This window comes from Peromyscus californicus, unplaced genomic scaffold (assembly GCF_007827085.1).
Source record: "Peromyscus californicus insignis strain IS unplaced genomic scaffold, ASM782708v3 Scaffold_13__1_contigs__length_99412109, whole genome shotgun sequence".
NCBI lineage: Eukaryota > Metazoa > Chordata > Mammalia > Rodentia > Cricetidae > Peromyscus > Peromyscus californicus.
In genome coordinates, this window is record NW_026294424.1 from 5924774 (window position 1) to 5942462 (window position 17689).

The following is a 17689-nucleotide window of genomic DNA, read 5'->3' on the forward strand; positions in this document are numbered from 1 at the left end:
GCCATGGATTTAAAAATAAATTGTTTTGTCTCATTGAAGACATTTGAGGAATATTGGAAGGGAGGAACTGAGTTTGGGTCAGCAATTTGGTATAATTCAGGAAGCACTGTGCTGAGTCCAGGTTCCAGTGGCAACCGCTTCAGGTTCCTGGGGAGCCAAAGGGTTAACTCTACAGACAGCCTAGTCAGAAAGGAGAGGTCTGCAGTCTCATGGTCCTGAGATTTCTCCAGATTCACAGCCAGGTGAGGTCCCAGGAGAATTCCAGAGCTCAGAGGAAAAAGAGTTTGCAAGGAATCACACAGACCCTCCCCATGTCCTGCTCTCACGGGTTGAGATTTTCTTCTTGGAAGAAATGTGAGCCGATTCACTGGTAACAGATGATTAGCCGCCACCAGATTAGTAGATGGAGGGCAAATGTGAAGGCTGTAGGACCTGGCTCTTGGTACATACTCTTCAACAAGCAAAAGCCACACTTGGAGAGCACTCCTGGGCAAAGAGCTGCCTGAAGCACATGCAGGCTGAAACCAGCAGCTTCTCTCCTGCTATTTTCTATCCACTTTAGCAAACCCTCATAGATTTCAATGTATTTTATTTCAAAAATTTTTAATATAGAATGCTTCATGAATTTGCACATCATCCTTGCACAGGGGTTATTTTAAAAATTTTAATTAAATTTATTTGCACATGTATGTATATATGTAGATACATGAGTACCACAATGTGTGTGTGGAGGTCAGGGAACTTTCTGGGGCTGGTTCTTTCCTTCAACCATATGGGTCTGGGGAACTGAACTTAAATCGTTATATTCAAAGGCAAGCATCTTTAGCTACTGAGCTGTCTTGCTGGCCCCTTATTCCTTTTAATGCCGAGTTTATTTTCAAATATATCAGAGCTGGGGATGGAATCCAGGGATGTACACACTTTTGGTATGTGCTCTTCTACTGTCCTGGAACTCACTCTGTAGACCAGGCAGGCCTTGAACTCACAGAGATCTACCTGTCTCTATGCTGGGATTAAAAGTCATGTGCCAGCTGGGCAAGGTGGCACACGTCTTTGACCCCAGCACTTGGGAGGCAGAGCCAGGTGGATCTCTGTGAGTTAGAGGCAGCCTGATCTACAAAGTGAATTCCAGGACAGCCAGAGCTGTAACACAGAGAAACTCTGTCCGGAAAAACAAAAAACAACAACGAAAAGTCGTGTGCCACCACACCTGGCTTGGGGTTAAGTTTCAAATACATGAAATTTTAGTGGGGACACATTCCAGACCGTCACTGAGGCAAAGCTCTGCAGTTGGGCACCAGCGATGGAGGGAGGCAGCCAGATCTCAGGGAGACTGGCTGGCTCACTAGGCGCTGATGGAGGAGAATACTGCATTCGAATCTGGAAAGTTGGAGGCTGCAGGAGCTGAGGTTCAAAGGCAGGAGTGTCTCAGGACCAGCTGACAGGCAAGTGACCCAGTGTTCTAATTCATCAGTTGCGCTTCTGCCACCTCATCCTTGGGGGCTTCCGAGTCATCTTTGGAATATTACAAAAACTGCATGTGTGCGAGGGGTAAGTGGTGATTTCACATGATGGATAACAGGACCACACGAGATCACACAGTCTGACCAGGCCGACAGCTGCCGTGACCAGCACTGACACTGAGGAGGCTGGCATGGAACTCAGTAAAGATGCCCAGCTAGGAAACGTGAGAACCTGAGAGATGTACTATGTTTTCAGTAAGTTCTCTCACATAAAGCTGCCTTTTTTTGCTCGTGTGTGTGTGTGTGTGTGTGTGTGTGTGTGTGTGTGTGTGTGTGTGAGAGAGAGAGAGAGAGAGAGAGAGAGAGAGAGAGAGAGAGAGAGAGAGAGAGACTGTGTTTTACTATGTATCCTGGAGTGGCCTCAAACTCCTAACAATCTTCCTCCTCTCCCTCGGTCTATCAAGTGCTGGGATTACAGGTACACTCCACAAAGTCCAGCTATACCTGCCTCACTCCTCCAACTACTCTAGGACAGCTCCCACAGACAGGAAGACTGAAAAAGTGGTGGTGGTGGTGAGTACGTTTTTTTAGGCTTGCTCCATGACAGGGATCAATCACTACACTTTCACATAATAGCCTAGTCTTTCAAAGCTTCACATGCAGGAGCTGGAGAAGCGGCTCAGCCATTAAGAGCACTTGTTGCTCCTCCAGAGGACCCAGGTTCAGTGCCCAGCACCCATGTGGCAGCTCATGACCATCTGAACTCTAGTTCCAGGGAATCTGATGCTCTTTTGACCGGGGCACCAAGCATACATGATGATGTGCGTGCGCGCGTGCGCGCACACACACACACACATGCACACACACACAGGCAAAACACTCATACACAAAAAATGAATCTTAAAAAACAAAAGCTGTGCATGTAAGATTAATAGCTGTGATTAGAGGTTCCGAACGAGGCAGTTTGGAAGAGCGTTGTGCAGAAGACTTGAGTTGGTTAAGAGCCTGGTTCCAGGGACTGTACCACCACCAAGGTAGCTGTGCAAACAACCCACCGGGCAAGACAATGTTTTGATTTTGTGGTGCTATGAACCTAGAGCCTGGTGCTTACTACGTCAGCTCTCTGAGCTACATCTCCAACACCACACCTAAGGTTTCTGGAGTCCAGGACATCAACAGAATTCTAAGTGGCAAGTACAATTGGAGTGGAATTTCCTGTTTGTTTTTAAGACTTATTTATTTTTGTTCGATGTGTATGAGTGTTTGCTTGTATGTACATACGTGTGTAAATGTTACAGCTGAGGGGAAAGGTATCCTGGCAGTTAAGAACTAAGGAATTCGAGCCGGGCGGTGGTGGCGCACGCCTTTAATCCCAGCACTCGGGAGGCAGAGCCAGGCGGATCTCTGTGAGTTCGAGGCCAGCCTGGGCTACCAAGTGAGTTCCAGGAAAGGCGCAAAGCTACACAGAGAAACCCTGTCTTGAAAAACCAAAAAAAAAAAAAAAAAAAAAAAAAGAACTAAGGAATTCTACAAAGTCACACAGCACATCAAACCTCACAGGAGATTTATTGGGAGGAAAGAACCCAAGAGGGTGGCTACCTCTGCTGGGGTGAGAAGCAGCAGAGAACTGAGCAGAAGGCAGGGTTTATATAGGGTTTCTTGGGGGGTTGGGATGGGGAGCTTTCCGGGGTGGAGATTTTCAGAGTGGGGATTGGTGGGATTTCAAGTCCTGGGCTTTTTACTCTGCAGGGTAGGGGCTGGGTCCAGCCGTTAGGGCAATTAGTGTTCTGTGGGTGGGAGATTTTCAGGGTGGGGAATTGGTGGGATTTCAAGTCCTGGGCTTTTTACTCTGCAGGGCGGGGGCTGGGTCCAGCCGTTAGGGCAATTAGTATTCTGTGGGTGGAACCTGGCAGCTGGAGGTCCTGAGGGGCAGGGCCTGGTCACTTGAGTGCCTCCAGGTGCCTGTGTGTACCCATGTGTACCTGGTGCCAAAAGAGGTCAGAAGAGGATGTGGGATCCCCTGGAATTCAAACTATAGATGGTTATGAGTGGCCACATGGCTGCTGGGCACAGAACTCAGGTCCTTTGTAAGACCAGTTAAGTGCTCTTAACTGAACCATCTTTTCAGCCCCATTTGACTTTTGAGACAGTCTCACTACACAGCTCAGCTTTGCTCAGCACACACTGCAGAGGCCAACTTGGCCTGGAACTCCATGATCCTTCTGCCTCAGTCTCTGAAATATCTGCTTGGAGTAGTTTTAAAAAACAAATAACAAAACCCCACCCAGCTTCTCGGTAGAGAACAGTAGGATGGACCAAGACAAGTTAGGTTTCCTAGGGATGTAAGTAAGAAAGACAAGGAGGGCTGGACCTGAAGTTGTAGCACAGGGCCCAGGAGAGGTGAAGGGTTCGAAAGCTGATAAGAAGGTAAGTCAACAGGGTGTGTGATTAATGAGGAAGAAGTAGCAGCCATGGCTACCAGATCCTCCCCTTGCTCTGCAGTCTTTGCCCTCCCTGAGGCTAAAGGCAGCAGCTCTCCTCTACATGTCAGGGACACCATGAGGGCTGCCAGTGCAACCACTTAGCAAGGCATGTTTCTGACAGCACCAGCCTAGAGCTTTATTATACTTACTGCCTGCTCACCAGTCCTGTCCAGAAGGATACTCGCTCCTGCCCAAGGGCTTCTGAAAAGAAACCTATCAAGTCGACTCACAGCCAGACTCGAGACCAGTGTGTTCTGAAGCCCTCTTGCCACCTGAGGTGACCTCACTGGCCTGGCTGTCCAGCCAGGGTGAGACTGCTACTAGAAACAAGGCTGGGAACAGACACTGTATGGGGGACTTTATTTACTTCTGTTATGTACACATATGTACACCTGGTGTGAGCCAATAGTACATTATGTCACAGAATTATGCTATACACGCATATTCCTGGGCAGGAATCGGGAGGTTCTGTTCTGAATATCCCACTGCTGGTGAAAGAAAAGGACCCTAATGGAAGCTGCCTACCCTATTCCCAGACACTGACTCCCTCCCACAGACAATCTGTGCCTCCCCCTGCCATGGGCACAGGATGGCAAGCTCTGGGTGGTGGTAGCGGCAGCAGCTGCTTCCAGTCTTTCTCCTCGCTCAAACTTGTACAAAGGCCAAAAGCAGCAGTGGCCCCACTCACTGACGGCAGCAGCCTGATGCCCAGAGCCTAACTGGAAGGCCAGCCCCAGAATGCCCACAACCTCGTAAGCCAAGCGGCCTGGCTTCATGGGGCACTGGCATGCATCTTCTCCAGGCAATTTGTCCAGAACATGACCAGTCGGTTGTCACGGTTGATGCAGAAGTCTGTGAAGTCCTTCAGCAGCCGATCAGCAAACTTCTCGTCCCCTGTAGCACTAGAGCGCCATGTCTTGGTCAGCATGGTGTTATAGGCCCAGTTGTAGCCAACTCGCTCCTCACAGAACATGTTCTGGTTGGTGGAGCTGGTGGAGTTCCGCCGCCGGCGCTGCTGCCCAGAAAACTTGCGTTTGGAGTAAGGCAGCTGAAGAAACACTGTTCCTGAAGGGAGAGAGCAGGCCTGAGTGAGCACCACTGGTGAGCACCCGCAGTTGGCTCCGGTGGTCCTGCCACGGCAGGCGCGGGCAGGGCTCAGGCAGGGTTCACGTGACTGTGGCAGCTGCTCGGGCACCCACCAACTTTTGCCCGCAGTTCCTCACCTGTAACATGGATATACTGTGGCTTGTTCTCAGCAGGGAAGTTAAAAGCAGAGGCAGAATACTTATCTTGTACAAATCCAAACCTATAGTAACGACAGAAACACACGCACATGGTCTCATTAGCTAGAGAAACGGGGCAGTGTGTAGCTAAGATTCTGACAGCCCAAGAGGCTGGGATATGGAAAGGCCTCCTGTGTGGAACATGTGTGCTGTGGGATGTTCTGTATGGCAAATGTGTTGCTGATTGGTCAATAAATAAAACACTGATTGGCCATTGGCTAGGCAGGAAGTGTAGGCGGGACAAGGAGGAGAATAAAGCTGGGAAGTGGAAGGCTGAGTCAGAGAGACACTGCCAGCCACCACGATGAGAAACAGCATGTGAAGATGCCGGTAAGCCACGAGCCACGTGGCAAGGTATAGATTAATGGAAATGGATTAATTTAAGCTGTAAGAACAGTTATCAAGACGCCTGCCACGGCCATACAGTTTGTAACCAATATAAGTCTCTGTGTTTACTTGGTCGGGTCTGAGCGGCTGTGGGGCTGGCGGGTGAGAGAGATTTGTCCTGACTGTGGGCCAGGCAGGAAAACTCTAGCTACACATGCGGGCTACTTATTTTTTTCCTTGGCGCTTCTCAACACCTGCCTCCCAACTGTGAGGCTCCGAGGCTCTCCTGCTCACGTCCACTATGCTACTGCATGATGACTGCAGCACTCTACCCAGGCTCCACCCCGCTGAGCACCTTCCTTCTCCACATCCCCTCCCTGCATGCACCCCCACTCTACACCTTCACTTTCCTGTCCTGCCATCTGCCCCTTGTCCTCTGTTTCCTTAGCGACATCTGTCTCCACTGCTGTCATGCTAAGCATTAAGAAGGTTCTCAATAAAGGCCTTCACTGAAATGAAGCACCTTAATTAAAACTCTTTCCTTAGAGGTGAGGGTCAGCAATCCAAGGCTCTTTGCCTTGCTGTGCTCTAGAAATGGGAAATGAGCAGACGCCATTTCTCATCTGTGACTTGCCCTGTTCCACTTCTTATCTATAGCTTGTTCTATTCCTGGTTTTTCTATTTCCATAAAGCACATTTATTCTAGCCCCACCTGCTAAGAGCTGTAAAGGACGTGCTAACAGATGTGCCCAGATTCTGCCCTCTGTGTCTGAGGGGTTTATGTAATGAAGGCAGTGAGGTAGGAGGTAAAATGTGTCTTCTTTCCTGGACCGAGCTCGCTGGGGAAGTGCTGTGCTGGATCCTCCAAGCTGCCAGCTCTATGCCAGTATCCCCTACATACACACCAAGTATGCAAACTCAAGGGACAGTGTCCGCAGGACACTTCTGGATTTCCTCCTTACTTTCCAACCAAGCCAACTGCTTTCCTTAGCATGATCATCTGGACCAGAGGCTTCTTGCCTCATTTCTTCCTTAGGACACCAGTAAAGACCCCTTTTATTCTATAGTATTTACTTTTTTTTTTTTTTTTTGGTTTTTCGAGACAGGGTTTCTCTGTGTAGCTTTGCGCCTTTCCTGGAACTCACTTGGTAGCCCAGGCTGGCCTCGAACTCACAGAGATCCGCCTGGCTCTGCCTCCCGAGTGCTGGGATTAAAGGCGTGTGCCACCACTGCCCGGCTATTCTATAGTATTTACTTTTGAGACAAGGTCTCAGGTATCTCAGGCTGGCCTCAAAATCATAATTTAGCTGAGGATAACTTTCCACCACTGATCTTCCTGTCGCTACCTCTTGAGTGCTAGATTACAGTTGTGCACCACTGTGCCTAGTTTCACGTGGTGATTGGTGCACACTAGGTAAGCATTCTACCAACCGATCCACATACTCAGCCTAAAACAGTTTTTTTTTTAAATTTAAAAATTGTTATTATCTGTGTGTGTGTGGTTGCTTGTCTGTATGTGCACATGAGTACAAGTGCCTTTGGAGGCCAGAAGAGGGTGTTGGATCCTCTGGAGCTGGAGTCATAGGCAGTTGTGAGCGGCCCAGTGTGGGTGCTGGAAACCAAATCTGAGTCCTCTACAAGGAGCAGCAATCACCCTCAGCTGCTGAGCCATTTCTCCATCTCCAAGACATTTAATTTTAAATACACAATTTAGCCAGGCATGCATGGTGGGTCATGCCTTTACCCCCAGCACTTAGAAGACAGACAGGCAGATTTCAAGGCCAGTGTGGTTTACAAAATGAGTTCCAGGCCAGCCAGGACTACACAGTGAGATCCTGTCCTCTCAAAACCTAGAATAAACAATAAAAAACTCAATCAAACAAACCTCAACCCCCTAAAAATCCTCAGAAAATCTATAATTCAGACCAATGATTTTCCACTTGGGGCAAGCCGAGAGTGCAGTGAAGGCACTGGGCATCCACCCCAGAGATGCTGTGCTATCTCACCCCAACTATCCAGAATACGTAGAAGGAAGAACTCGGAGTCCCCACAAAGGAAAATGGGGGGGAATGAGGGCATTTCCAGCTGTTTTAGAGACAGACCTTTGGGTGGACTGTCATTTCAGAGCCACATTTCCACCTGGAATTCCACTCCATGCACAAGCACAGGAGGACCAGGGATGCGGCTTAGTGGATGACTGCTGGCCTCGCACCCACAAGGCTCTGGGCTCAGTCCACACTGCACCAGAAGCTATGGGCAGCACAACTACTCAGGAAAAGGCATTCTGCTGGCACTAGGATGGGAACAAGCATGGGAAAATTACACTTCTGCCCCCCAAGGGCCTACAAAGCAGTCTAGTCTACAGTTTTCACAAAGAAAAGGAGAGGGGAATTTAAACCTGTTGTACTGGTACGGCCTGTAATCTCAACAGTCCAGGGGTAGAGACAGGAGATTGTGAGTTCAAGGCCAGCCTAGACTATACAATAAAGCCCTACTAGAGAAAAAAAAATGAGAAAGAGAGAGAGGAATTCAAAATAGAGGGACCTGAGAGTCCCTGGTGGAGAGAGACACTGACCAGGCAGAGGAGGCGGGGCTTAGGCAAAGGGTCACATACGGGACAGCTTTGAAGACGTGTAAGGAAGTCAGAGGTTAGAAAAGAGGCTGAAGAGGAAAGGGCAGCCGGTTAGAGAAAATACGACCAGGTCCTGGGTTGAGGAGGATTAGGAGAACAGGACACTGTGAAGACAAAAGCAGATTTGGCAACTAAAGGTCATATCCAGGAGACACCTAGTCAAGAAGTGTAGTGACTGGGCAAGGAGCTGCTTACCAGCTGTGGTCAGCTGGGGCATCCTAAAACTACTGTCTCTTGCAGATTTACCAGCTGAGCCCAGAAACCCCTAGAGGGGTGAGAAAAGCAAGACTAAGCTCTAAGACTTGCCATGGGACGTCTATGGTTCCACGGCTGTGAGTGGAGGTGGGGGTGGACCAGACCTGTCTACTTCCTCCAGTGAGGACTTTTCCAGGGACTACTGTGTCCCTCCTTCCCTTCCCTCTGCTCAAATCTACACCCTTTCGGAGTAGGAGGAAGTGAGTCACCACCTCATTCATACTGTACCCTTTACTGAGCACATACATAAGGTCCAGATCTTAGGGTAGGGTCTAAGGTGGGAGAGGTCAGAGACCTTGTGAATAACTGGTGGGTGTTGGGGGTATATTCGGGTGCAGGTGGTAGCAGATAAAAATGTATGAGCAACAGCAAAAAAGGCCATCAAGCAGAGGGTCACTGAAACAACAACAGGGCCTTTGTTTCACATGAGGAACATGAAGTAGCAAGTGGACAGCAGCTGAGTGATGCTTGGAAACAATGTGGTTTGTTGCGCTGGTAGAGGAGACAGCTAATCAGACAACCCGGGAAAGACTTCTCCTGGTGCACAGATCCAATGCCAAGTAATATCTACTCATTCATTGCTTTTAAACAATCCATTGTCTTTCTAACATGTGGGGAAGGTTTACTGACAAATTTTACAATGTTTCACTTCACCTGTCTCCTCCAGAACTAGGCTCTTGTAGGCTACTTACAAAGCTCTACACTCTCCCTTCACAGAGTAACAAAGCAATGAGGTCTGTAAGGCAATAGCCACAGGACTGGCAGGACAGCATTTATCTCTGAGTCTGAGTGGAGGTAGGCAGTGAGTCTGTCACTAGAAGGACAGATCCTTTTCCTCAGGAACAGAATGAATTGGGTTTCATTTTGGTAACTGCTATTGGAAAAAAGATACTGATTTGGTCACTGTTCCTTCTTGCTAATGGACAAACCTGTGTGCAATGGCTTCCTGGAAAAGGTGCATTCGATCCCAGTATGTTTCTGGTTCAAAGCCTGAAAGGAATAAGGAATAAATACTGAGCTGTGATCACAAGGTCTGTAATAAACTCACACTGTTCTCCTCATTGCTCTTGACAATTCTTGTCTCTTGTATCTGAACTTTTAATTCCCACCCAAAGTTAGAAGGAAGGATAGCTGTGTATCCCATAATCCCTCCCCAAGTTCCACCACAGTCAAGAAAGGTGTAGTCCTCAGGAGCTAGTGTGAGCATCAGAACGAGGCTTATATAATGTCTTATTCTAAAGCTGAAAAGAAGCTTGGCAGTGGTGGCACAGGTCTTTAATCCCAGCACTCGGGAGGCAGAGGCAGGTAGATCTCTGTGAGTTTAAGGCCAGTCTGGTCTACAAAGTGAGATCGAGGACAGCTAGAGCTGTAACATAAAAAACCCTTCTCTCAAAAAACAAACAAACAAACAAAACTAAAACTGAAAAGAGTCCATTAATTTTTACTTGTTTCTGAGACAGAGTCTCACATAGCCCAGGCTGGTCTCAAACTCTAGGTAGCCAGAGATGACTCTGAACTCTCGATCCTCCTACCTCTACTTACACATAGCACCACTAGACCTGGTTTTGAAAGTATATTAAAACATAAACCTGAAGTGTACATTAGCTACTTCTGAAAACAACACCCACCCATGTTTCTATTATCACTAATCTTCCATTTCCCTGTACAGAAAGACAATATTACAAGCTCCATTTTAGGGGTAAGGAAATTGAAGCAAGGAAATAAAAAGGAATTCTTGAGAAGTCATTAGCTGCAGAGGGAGGAGAACAGAGCAGAATTTGCTCCTCCATCACCGACTGAATGGCTCCAGCCTCCCTCTTCCACAAGGCAGCTGCTGAGGACCAACAGCAGAAGGGAGGTGGGAAGGTCAAGAACGCTGTCACATAGCAACAAGAAGCAGAGCTGGAACGCTCTCTGGATGGAGGTTTTGAGGGTCCCAACAACAGGATAGACAACCCAAAGACTAGGGATGCAGTGGCTTTGTTACTCTGTCCATAATTAGAACTTTCTTTAAAATAAATTGGAGACATATAGACACACACAACTACAGACACACACAGGCATCCACACCCACCCACATACAGACACACACACACACACCCGGATACACCCACACCTACACACACAAACACAGAAACATATCCATATACACAGACACACAGACACACACAGACACACACACACCACATCTGTGCCAGTTTTAAGATTCAGACTCACTGTTAGAAGTGGAGGTAAGAAGAAAAGAGACACAGAATCTAGAAAATTGAATTTTAGATTTGTGTCCTTATTCCTTTAAACTAGGACTTCTCTGTAACCATGGCGACCAACTGAAGATGGTTTAGAAGAGCAGGTCAGAACTGGCAGGGAAACCATCAGCTCTATGCCAGCCCTGCAAGCAATCCTCTCACAATGAGCAGAGCATCTCTAGACCTTTTAAGGTAACTGTACCCCTAAAGATATTGACAATACTCCAGTGAGCTGTTGGCTTAAAACTCGGGAAGGAGCATAATCATTCACATTTCGGGACTGCATAAACGGTCCTCCCTCGGCCATGTTGTGAGGTAAACAGGAATGTGTATGTGTGCAAAGGGACTTCGTGTGCTCTGTGCAGCTCAGAATCTTTGGCCTCTGATGCAGGACTCTGCAGGGCTCGGGTACAAAAATGCCTTCTCCGTTGTAAGCGGAGAGTACAGACTATTGGAACTAGCATGGCAGCCTGTCATAAAACCACAGGATCACTACTTTTAGCCTGCCCTACCTGACAAGCCCTCCTCAGCCTCTGCCATTGAGCGTAACACAAACTTACACGGGAGCGGGAAGAAAACATTTCTCTTACACCAAAGCCGTGTCTTTCACATTCATAATCTTTCTATCAAATAGCTCCTGACACATTAGCATCAACTCCAGCCTTTTGCTTTTGAAAATGTCATCTTGAACTCATGGAAAGCTTTTTAGGAGCTATTTATCCGTTCATCTGCAGTGAGTGCTCTGTGATAGCAATGGGAGGTGTGGATAGGGATAGAGCTTAACATCCGAGTGGGTAAAGGGCATGTCAGGGTGGTCCCCTGTGTTCCCTTTCTGACAGAAGGAAGGGTCTTCAAGATGCAGCACTGGAGAACACTCAGGGAGCCTGGGACTTACAAAGCTTACCCCAGCTTTGCACAGCAGGACAATACTTTCTGTTTTTTTTTTTTTTTTTTTTTCCCTCGAGACAGGGTTTCTCTGTGTGGCTTTGCGCCTTTCCTGGAACTCACTCTGTAGTCCAGGCTGGCCTCGAACTCACAGAGATCCGCGTGCTTCTGCCTCCCGAGTGCTGGGATTAAAGGCGTGCGCCACCACCACCACCGCCCAGCTCTGATTTGCTTTTGATGGCCTCTGTGGGGCCTTTTTGCATGGACCATCATGCAAAAGGCTCTCCTCAAATTCACACAACCATCGCAGGTGATTGGGTGGCTGAGAGCACACAGGATATGGCAGAACATGGTGTAGACACGGACACTGCACGAAGCCCGCTCCCATTGCTTGCTTCACTCTGGCCTTCCAGAGCTGGCAAATCGGCTCTAGCCATCCCACCCAAGGAGAACTCAAAGCTCAGGAGCACTAAGTGACTTGTCCCAGATGATCCAGTCACTGATCAAATATCCTGCACAGAGGCTGGAGAGACAGCTCAGTGGTTAAGAGTCTCGGCTGCTCTTGCACAAGACTTAAGTTTGGTTCCCAGAACCCTTGGGGTGGCTCACAACTATCCAGAACTCCAGTTCTAGGAGATTCGACTCCCTCTTCTGGCCTCTGTGGGCACATGCGGGGCACAGACATAAACACAGGCAAAACATTCACACACATGAAATAAAATAAAATTTAAAAATTTAAAAAAAAAAAAATCCAGGGCAAAAACCCAGATTACTTTGCTCCTTGTAGAACGGCTCTCCTAACTAGCCTGGAGTTGCAGTGGTTTGGTTTTTCAGGCATATGTTCACTGGACAGCGATGGGTTCCATTATGACATTTCATACAAGTGTCCTCATTCCCTTCTCCATCCCACTTCCCACTTGCCCCTTTTCTCTCTCTGAATGGTCAGCCTCCTCCTGCTTTCTGTTTTACTGACGGCTTCATCTTCCACCCAGAGTCTACTTATGAGAGAGCACGGGGCTGGTCTAGGAACGGCGTCTGACTCGCTGAGACAGACCCTTAGGAGGGAGCAGCTCTTACTGTCGAACAGGTGCTCGCTGCCGTCCTTGAGCAGGCAGCTGAGGTTGAGTGGGATGAAGAGCTGGGCCCGCAGAGGATCGCCATACAGGTAACTGGGCAGTGCAAAAGGACCCTCCAAAACCGGGACTAATAAGAAGCCGCAGGAGGTAGCTTTTCGATGCCAACCTTGGACCTGGAAGAAAACACAGAAACCACATCATCTCCAGGTCTTTTAGATCAGAGAAAATAGCTCTGCTTCCAAAAAGCAGACCTACCAGAGTGGCAGCATACATATCGATAGGCAAGTTCAATTATCCACGTTCTCTGGCTCTAACCTGTCCTGCTCAGGAACAAAAGCAATTTTGCTTCCTGACGAATGCTAGAAAAACTGATTTGAGCACAGAGCTCCTCTTTATAGCCCAAGCTTCTGACCTTCAGTTTGTTTTGCAAGGAACTAACTGGTGAGAGCTGAGACCCTTCTTACTCTGTGGAATGTTAGAAGCAAGGTCACAGGACAAAGGCTGAATCTTTCTAGCTTTGTTGTGTAGCAAGTCCAGTGTATCAAATAAGAAAACAACCCACTGTTATCTGATGTAGGGTGGGAGATGACTGCAGCGGCTTCTTGCCAAAGTGATCAGCTCTTGCACACAAGACAGTACACTCTGGGGAAACTCCAAAACTACCTTCCTGAAAGCCAGAGTTCCTATAAGTAACTCCAACAATCGATGCTCCCTCAGGGGACTATGTAAGATTTTTTGAAATACATTTTAAAAAACATGAAACAGACATTCAAAACAAACAAAAAACCAAACTGGTGGGCTGGTTGAGATGGCTCAGTGTTTGTAAAAGGCACTAGCCATCAATGCTGGTAACCTAAGTTTTATCTCCCTGGGACCCACATAGTGGAAGGCGAGAACCAACTCCCTTGACTTATCCCCTGACCTCCACATCCAGACCTTGGTCCACATACATACAGGTAAAGTAAAAACAAACAAACAAAACAGGCCGTGCCGTGGTGGTGCATGCCTTTAATCCCAGCATTCGAGGTTAGCCTGGTCTACAAAGTGAGTTCCAAAAGCTACACAGAAACCCTGTCTCAAAAAAACAAACAAGCCAGGCAGTGGTGGCTGCTGTGGGATGGTCTGTATGTCAAATGTGTTGTTGATTGGTCAATAAATAAATCACTGATTGGCCAGTGGCCAGGCAGGAAGTATAGGCGGGACTAACAGAGAGGAAAAGGGAGAGAACAGGAAGCTGGGGAGAGAGACACTGCCAGCCGCCATGATGACAAACAGCATGTGAAGATGCCAGTAAGCCACGAGCCATGTGGCAAGGTATAGATTAATAGAAATGGGTTAATTTAAGCTATAAGAACAGTTAGCAAGAAGCCTGCCACGGCCATACAGTTTGTAAGCAATATAAGTCTCTGTGTTTACTTGGTCGGGTCTGAGCGGCTGTGGGACTGGCAGGTGAGAGAGATTTGTCCTGACTGTGGGCCAGGCAGGAAAACTCTAGCTACAGGTGGAGCACGCCTTTAATCCCAGCACTCAGGAGGCAGAGCCAGGCGGATCTCTGTGAGTTCGAGGCCAGCCTGGGCTACTAAGTGAGTTCCAGGAAAGGCGCAAAGCTACACAGAGAAACCCTGTCTCGAAAAACCAAAACCAACCAAACAAACAAACCAACAAACCAAAACCAAAACCAAAAATCTCCCCCTACCCCAAGCCTGAAGACAAAAACCCCAGGCTAAAGTTATATGCTAGTGATGGATAGCTTGTCCAGGGTGAGGTCCTGATTTCCATTCGGAGAACACTCACCCCACCCCATAAACAAAAGAAGTAAGAAGCTCATGGATGTGGCTCTGTCATAGAGGTGAGATCTGATGAGAATCACATCCATTTTTTATTTATTTATTTATTTTTCCAGGTAGGGTGTTAAAATGTTGCCCAGGCTTGTCTGAACTCTGGGCTCCTCTGCTTCAGTCAAGCATTAAAAGATACAGGCTGAGGATGGTGGCACATATTCATGGTCCCAATTACTTGACTTGGGTGGCTAAGGCAGGACGACCACTTGTGCCAGGGTTTCTAAACCGGGCTGGGTAGTGTATCAAGACTCCCATCCTTATAGTTCAGCTATAGCTTGACTTGTTTAAGTACGATTCTTTAAAAACTTGAAGGTGCTGTGTAGATGGCTCAGTAGGTAAAGTATTTGATATAGAAGCATGAGGATCTGATTTCAAATACCCGGAGCACACATCAAAGATTATTTCTTTTTATTTTTCGGTGTATGTGTATGTGTGGAACTGGAGTTACAAGCAGTTCTGATCTGCCACGTGGGTGCTAGGAATGAAGCCTGGGTCTCTGGAAGAGCAGCCAGTGCTGACATCTGAGCCATCTCTGCAGCCCTGGAACCCACTTTTACAAAGGCTGGCATGGAAGCGTGGGTCCGTAACCCTGTGCTCCTACATGAGGTTGTTGCACAGGCATGCGTGCACCTGAAAACACCCAGACATACATCGTACACAAATGTTACATACATACAAAAACAAAAACAGAGGACAACTCTTAGTTCCTTCAGAGACACAAATACAAACACAAGAGTGGGAGCTGGAGAGATGCTCAGCGGCTAAAAGCACTAGCTGCTCTTGCAGAGGACCTCCACTGCAGTTTCAGGGAATCCAACATCCTCTTCTGGCCTCTGGGAGCACTACATGGTACAGAGACAGACATGCAGGCAAAACACTCACACACACAAAATAACAAAGTAAAATTTAAAAAATTAAAAGACAAAACACAAACATAAAGCCAGAATTTCTAGTTTGACTGATATAATTTCTAGAGCTTTGTTAATAATTTTTTTATTTGAGGTAATATTTATCCTCATAAAATCTGGTTTGTAAACCAGGTGGTGGCAGTACACTCCTTTAATCCCAACCCTCAGGACACAGAGGCAGGTAGATCTCTGTAAGTTTGAGGCTAACCTGGTCTACAGAGTGAGTTCCAAGACAGCAAGGGCTATACAAAGAGACCCTGTCTCGGGGTGGTGTAGGGGGCAGGGGGAGGGGGAGATCTGCTTTGTAGCAAACATGGGCACTACCTTAAAAGAAGTCATCTACATTACAGCTTAATAAACATAAAACTTGCTGGGCAGTGGTGTGGCGCACACCTTTGATCCTAGTACTAGGGAGGCAGAGGCAGGTGGATCTCTGTGAGTTCCAAGCCAGCCTGGTCTACAGACAGCCAGAAGTTCAAAGACAGCCAGGGCTACAGAGTGCAGAGAGAAACCCTGTCTCGAAAAACCAAAAACAAACCAAAACACACACACACAAAACAAACACACAAACACACATACAAACAAAAACCCACACCAAAAAAACCACTATGATAAATGTATTAGCTGATTTCAGTGAGGCTTAAATGAATAGGTATGAAAACTGAACTTTTTAAAGAGAGTTGCTAAACTCCTTGGCAGAAATGACACTTCTCTTCCTGCCTGCCTGTAACTCCATAGGTGTATGTGAGTGTTGTGGACATGCTGCATGTTGTTCTGAGACACAGTCATCCCACTGTCAGTCTGTTGGAGAAGAGCTGATGTCCTCCACAAGGTGAACTGAGCTGGCTGAGCACCCGAAACAGTCTTTCTTTCCTGTTTTGTTTTGTGTTTTTGAGCCACAGTCTTGCTGTGTAGCCCATGCTGGTCTAGAATTTGGAACCTTTCACTTTCACCTCACATCTGGGATTACAGATGCATGCCTCCATGTCTAGTGGCTGGTATCCTTATTGACTTGGGTCTTTGGTGCGTGCATGTGAGACAAGTCAAGGTTGGGTGTTTTCCTCTACCACTCTCCACCTTATTTTGTGTGTACATGATACAAGTGTGTTTGCATGTGTGCACACACACCACAATGCATGTGTGGAGGTCAGGGCACAACACTGGATGTTGCTCTTCACCTTCCACCCTGCTTGAGACAGGGACTCTTTTCACAGCTGTGTATGCCAGGCTACCTTCTAGGGATTCTGCCCCTACACTGGGATACAGACAGGTGCTTCCATGCCTGACTTTACATGGGTTCTGGGGATTCAAACTCAGGTCCTCATGGTTGTGCCTTATCCACTGAGCCATCTCCCCAGTTCCTCCACCTTATTTACTTGAGAAAGAAAGAGAGGTAGAGTGTGTATAGGACTTATGAGAATCAGTCGATTCTCTCTTCACCATGTAGGGCCCAGGTTGCCAGGCTTGGCAGCAAGCAAATATTCTGAGATAGGGTCTCTCACTGAATTTGAAGTCTGTCATTTTGGCTAAGCTGGCTTGACCACTAAGCCCCTGAGTTCCACCTGTTTGTGCCGTTCCCGCCCCCCCCCGCCCCCAGCCCTAGTGTTAGAGACACTTGCTGTTGTATTTGGCTTTTATAGGAGTGCTGGGATCTGAACATAGGTCCTCAATCTTGCACAATTAAGGACTTTACCCAGCGAGCCATCTCCCTGGATACCGCCTTCCCTTAACTCGGATCTTACAGATGCTCCTTGGATAAGTACCTTCCCAAGGGAGGAGTCCTTGAAGATACTAATGCCAAACAGAAACAGACCAAGAGAAATAGCCCCAATATTCCATGTTTTGTAAGACCAAATCAGGCTTACAAATCTTGAAAACTACCTTGCTATCCTGTGCTGCACTTATTTCTCTCAAGAGCTCTCCCACCATTCACTAAATAATTGTTTTCACTTTCCAGCTGTTCTCAGTTATGTGATTAAGTGTTTGGGCTGGTGTTAGAGGGGAGTGGGACTCAAGTGATGCATGAAAATATTTTGGGGGGCTGAACTTGTGAGCATAAAAGGAGGAGAAGAGGACTGTAGTAACGGCTAAGGAGGGCTCTGAGAAGACATGGGCAGCTAAGGAGGGCTTCAGTGCCTTGGCTGGGGATGGGCAGTGGTTTGGGGGTTGGCTTCACAGCACAGGACACACAGGGAGGCCAGACAGACTAGCAGAAAGAAAGACAGGCAAGGCCAGCTAACATGTGTGAAACTGAGGGCCAGTTACTTCTTTGAGGGACCTGATCATTAAC

At 47.6% G+C, this 17689-nt stretch overlaps 1 protein-coding gene across 24 annotated transcripts in view; it reads right to left on the reverse strand.

Moving 5' to 3' along the window:
- Positions 1-4287: 4287 nt before the first annotated feature.
- Depdc5 (DEP domain containing 5, GATOR1 subcomplex subunit) overlaps positions 4288-17689 on the reverse strand; it is a 127961-nt gene continuing 114559 nt past the window's right edge. For 18 of the 24 annotated variants that reach the window (XM_052736253.1, XM_052736266.1, XM_052736265.1 and 15 more), the window contains 4 exons: positions 12652-12823; positions 9373-9433; positions 5170-5252; positions 4288-5011 (listed from right to left, as the gene is read on the reverse strand). In XM_052736253.1, coding sequence (XP_052592213.1) covers positions 4719-5011; positions 5170-5252; positions 9373-9433; positions 12652-12823 — 609 coding nt within the window. In that variant the 3' untranslated portion in view covers positions 4288-4718. Of the gene's footprint in view, positions 5012-5169; positions 5253-9372; positions 9434-12651; positions 12824-17689 lie in introns of those variants that run through there. The other 6 variants (XM_052736273.1, XM_052736272.1, XM_052736271.1 and 3 more) reach the window with 3 other exon arrangements.